The 3,394-nt window shown below is 43.9% G+C and overlaps 1 protein-coding gene across 1 annotated transcript in view; it reads right to left on the reverse strand.

Moving 5' to 3' along the window:
* Positions 1 to 572, reverse strand: part of ZIM3 (zinc finger, imprinted 3) — a 12,583-nt gene extending 12,011 nt beyond the window's left edge. Inside the window, exon 1 of the mRNA XM_011979741.1 lies at positions 558 to 572. Coding sequence (XP_011835131.1) covers positions 558 to 572 — 15 coding nt within the window. The remainder of the gene's footprint in view (positions 1 to 557) is intronic.
* Between the last annotated feature and the right edge of the window lie 2,822 nt (positions 573 to 3,394).

Here is a 3,394-nt window from a genome sequence, read left to right on the forward strand (position 1 = left end):
GTCTCAGTCATTACCTTTCTGTGCAGCCAGTAGCAAGACCTAGACCAAACCCCTGGTGTTTCTCTAACCAAGATTTTTTTTTTTTTTTTTTTTTTGAGACAGGGTCTCACTCTGTCGCCTAGGCTGAGTGCAGTGGCAAGATCATGGCCCACTGCAGCCTCGACCTCCCAGGTTCAAGGGATTTTCCCACCTTGGCCTCCAGCGTAGCTTAGCCTAGAGGTGTATGCCACCACACCCAGCTAAGTTTTTGTAGAGATGGGATCTCACCATGTTGCCCAGGCTGGTTTCAAACTCCTGAACTCAAGCGATCCACCTGCCTCGGCCTCCCAAAATGCTGGATTACAGGTGCGAGCAACCGTGCCCGGCCTTGAGCTTTACTTGAAATGTTTTAGCTTTGATAGGAAAGGAGGAAGTAGAGTGTGTGTTACCTTTTAATAAAAGTATGGAAGGAAGGAGGAAAATATGCCAAAAGGTTCGCGGACGTTAATTCTGAGCAACAGGACCATGGGTCATATGTTTGTTCATTATGAGCATTTAGATTTGTTTGAAAAACTCACCTGGGAATTGCTCATTTCCTGTTCTTTACCAGTCAGTAAAGTCTTGGGAAGGCAGATCTGAGGGAAAATAGAAAAGAACCATGAAACAGCAGAATTGCTTTGGAACTTGGGGATCACCCAATGTAGAATGCTCCACACCCAGGCTAACTACATCTTCACTTATTAATTTATTTTTTAAAAAATAGAAGCAAATATTGGGCACATCAACTCATATCTGAAACTCCAGCACTTTGGGACACTGAGAGGATTGCTTGAGGCCAGGAGTTCAAGACAAGCCTGGGCTACGTATCGAGACCTCAAAAAAAAAGAGAGAGAGAAAGGAAGGAAGGGAGGGAGGGAGGGAGGGAGAATATTTTTAAAAAGACGAATTTATAACTTTAGGAATCAAAGGGAAGATATTATCAATTGATATAAGCAAGGGCTTCTCGACTTCTGGGCTATTGGAATATTGAACCAGATTATTCTGTTGTGAGGTGCTGTCCCGTTCACTGCAGGATGTCGAGCAGTAATCCTGACCTACACCCACTAAATGCCAGTAGTAAACAGGCAAACACCCAGTTGTGACAATCAAAAATGTCTCCAAAGGCAGACGCGGTGGCTCACACCTGTCATCCCAGCACTTTGGGAGGCCGAGGCAGGCGGATCACCTGAGGTCAGAAGTTCGAGATCAGCCTGGCCAATATGGAGAAACCCCATCTCTGCTAAAAATACAAAAATTAGCTGTGTGTGGTGGCACACGCCTGTGATCCCTGCTACTCGGGAGGCTGAGGCAGGAGAACCACTTGAACCCGGAAGGCAGAGGTTGCCGTGAGCTGAGATTGTGTCACTGCACTTCAGCCTGGGCAACAAAGCAAGACTTCAACTCAAAAAAAAAAAAAAAAAAGTATTCTCCAGTAGTATGCAAAAGTAAAGCACAACTGTATTGTGGTATATAATAGAACCACACAAAATAATATAAATTGAGTTACTATTAAAATTATCAGCTAACACTGTAAAAATGCACAGAAAAAAGTAGAAGTCACAATATGATTATCGGAAAAAACAGACTTCAGTCACTTCTCTGTCTTTTGGCTAAGATCAAGTGTAGGAAGAAAAAATGCATGAGTTTTGTGTTTTTTAAGTACAACATAATGACAAAAGGTGAAATCCTTAAGGAAAATCTACCAGTCATACATGGTTTTGCCTCCAGATAATGGCAAAATGATAAAGCAGACACTATGAGAAATGAATGGAAAAACAGATAAACAACAGCAAAAAAAGATCTTAATCTTTTCTGATCACTCCTAAAAGTGAGGCAAATAGAAACACTGAAAACTTAACACTGACATAGATTTCACTGACACGCAGCACGTTTAACACCTTGAAATGTCCGTTCTCTCCCTTTTCAGTGTCTGGGGATTTTTCATACACAAGCAAAAAACATAACGATAGTAGGTAGGAGCAGTTATTTGAATATTTAAATAACTGCCTCTGAATACAGGCAGTTATGTAAAATTTATACCTACAGAAGTTTTTGGAGGGCAAGGTGGTGAGGAGGCAGGACTATTTATCAATGAAATTGCTTAGAATTTCCAACATTAATAAGTTATATTATTAAAAGATGTCATACTGGGTACACAGTACACTGCTCAGGTAATGGGTGTGTGAAAATCTCAGAATTCACTACAAAAAAAGCTCATCCATGTCACTAAAAACGACCTATACCCCAAAAACTATTGAAATAAAAAAAAACAGGGCTGGGCACAGTGGTTCGAACCTGTAATCCCAGCTGGATGGGAGGATTGGTTGAGCCTGGGAGTTTGAGATAAGCCTGGGCAACATAGTGAGACCCCATCTCTACAAAAAAAAAATTTTAATTTAAAATTTTAAAAAATCATCGCCAGGTGCGGTGGCTCACTCCTGTAATCCCAGCACTTTGGGAGGCCAAGGCGGGCAGATCAACTGAGGTCAGAAGTTCAAGACCAGCCTAGCCAACATGAGGAAACCCCATCTCTACTAAAAATACAAAAATTAGCCGGGCATGGTGGTGCCAGCTTGTAATCCCAGCTACTCGGGAGGCTGAGGCAAGAGAATCACTTGAACCCAGGAGGCGGAGGTTGCAGTGAGCCAAGATCGTGCCACTGCACTCCAGCCTGGGCGACAGAGCAAGACTCAAGCTAAACAAAACAAAACAAAAGACAAAACAAAACAAAACAAGCCTGTGCAAAGACGATGTAGCAAGCATCAGATCAGCTAGAGCACAGTGAGGAAGGCTGACAGCAGAAGCTGTGAATCCTGAAGCAGCTGTGGTCATGATGAATAACCCCGCAGTGAACACGGGATGCAGACAGCCCTTCAGCTTTGCCGTAAGTGGGATAGCTGGATCATTGGTAATTGTTTGCTAAAAAAGTAGATTTGGGCCAGGCGTGGTAGCTCACACCTATAATCCCAGCACTTTGGAAGGCCAACGTGGGAGGATCACTTGAGCCCAGGAGTTACTTTTTTTTTTTTTTTTTTTTTTTTTTAGATCAAGTCTTGCTCTGTCACCCAGGCTGGAGAGCAGTGGCATAGTCTGGGCTCACTGCAACCTCTGCCACCCGGGTTCAAGGGATTCCCCTGACTCAGCCTCCCATGTAGCTGGGATTACAGGCGCGCACCACCACGCCCAACTAATTTTTGCATTTTTAGTAGAGACAGGGTTTCACCACGTTGTTCAGGCTTGTCTTAGACTCCTGACCTCAAGTGATCCACCCACCTCAGCCTCCCAAAGTGCTGGGATTATAGGCGTGAACCACCGCGCCTGGCCAAGCCCAGGAGTTTGAGACCAGCCTATGCAACATAGTGAAACCCCTGTCTCT

This window comes from Mandrillus leucophaeus, unplaced genomic scaffold (genome assembly GCF_000951045.1).
Source record: "Mandrillus leucophaeus isolate KB7577 unplaced genomic scaffold, Mleu.le_1.0 Scaffold205, whole genome shotgun sequence".
NCBI lineage: Eukaryota > Metazoa > Chordata > Mammalia > Primates > Cercopithecidae > Mandrillus > Mandrillus leucophaeus.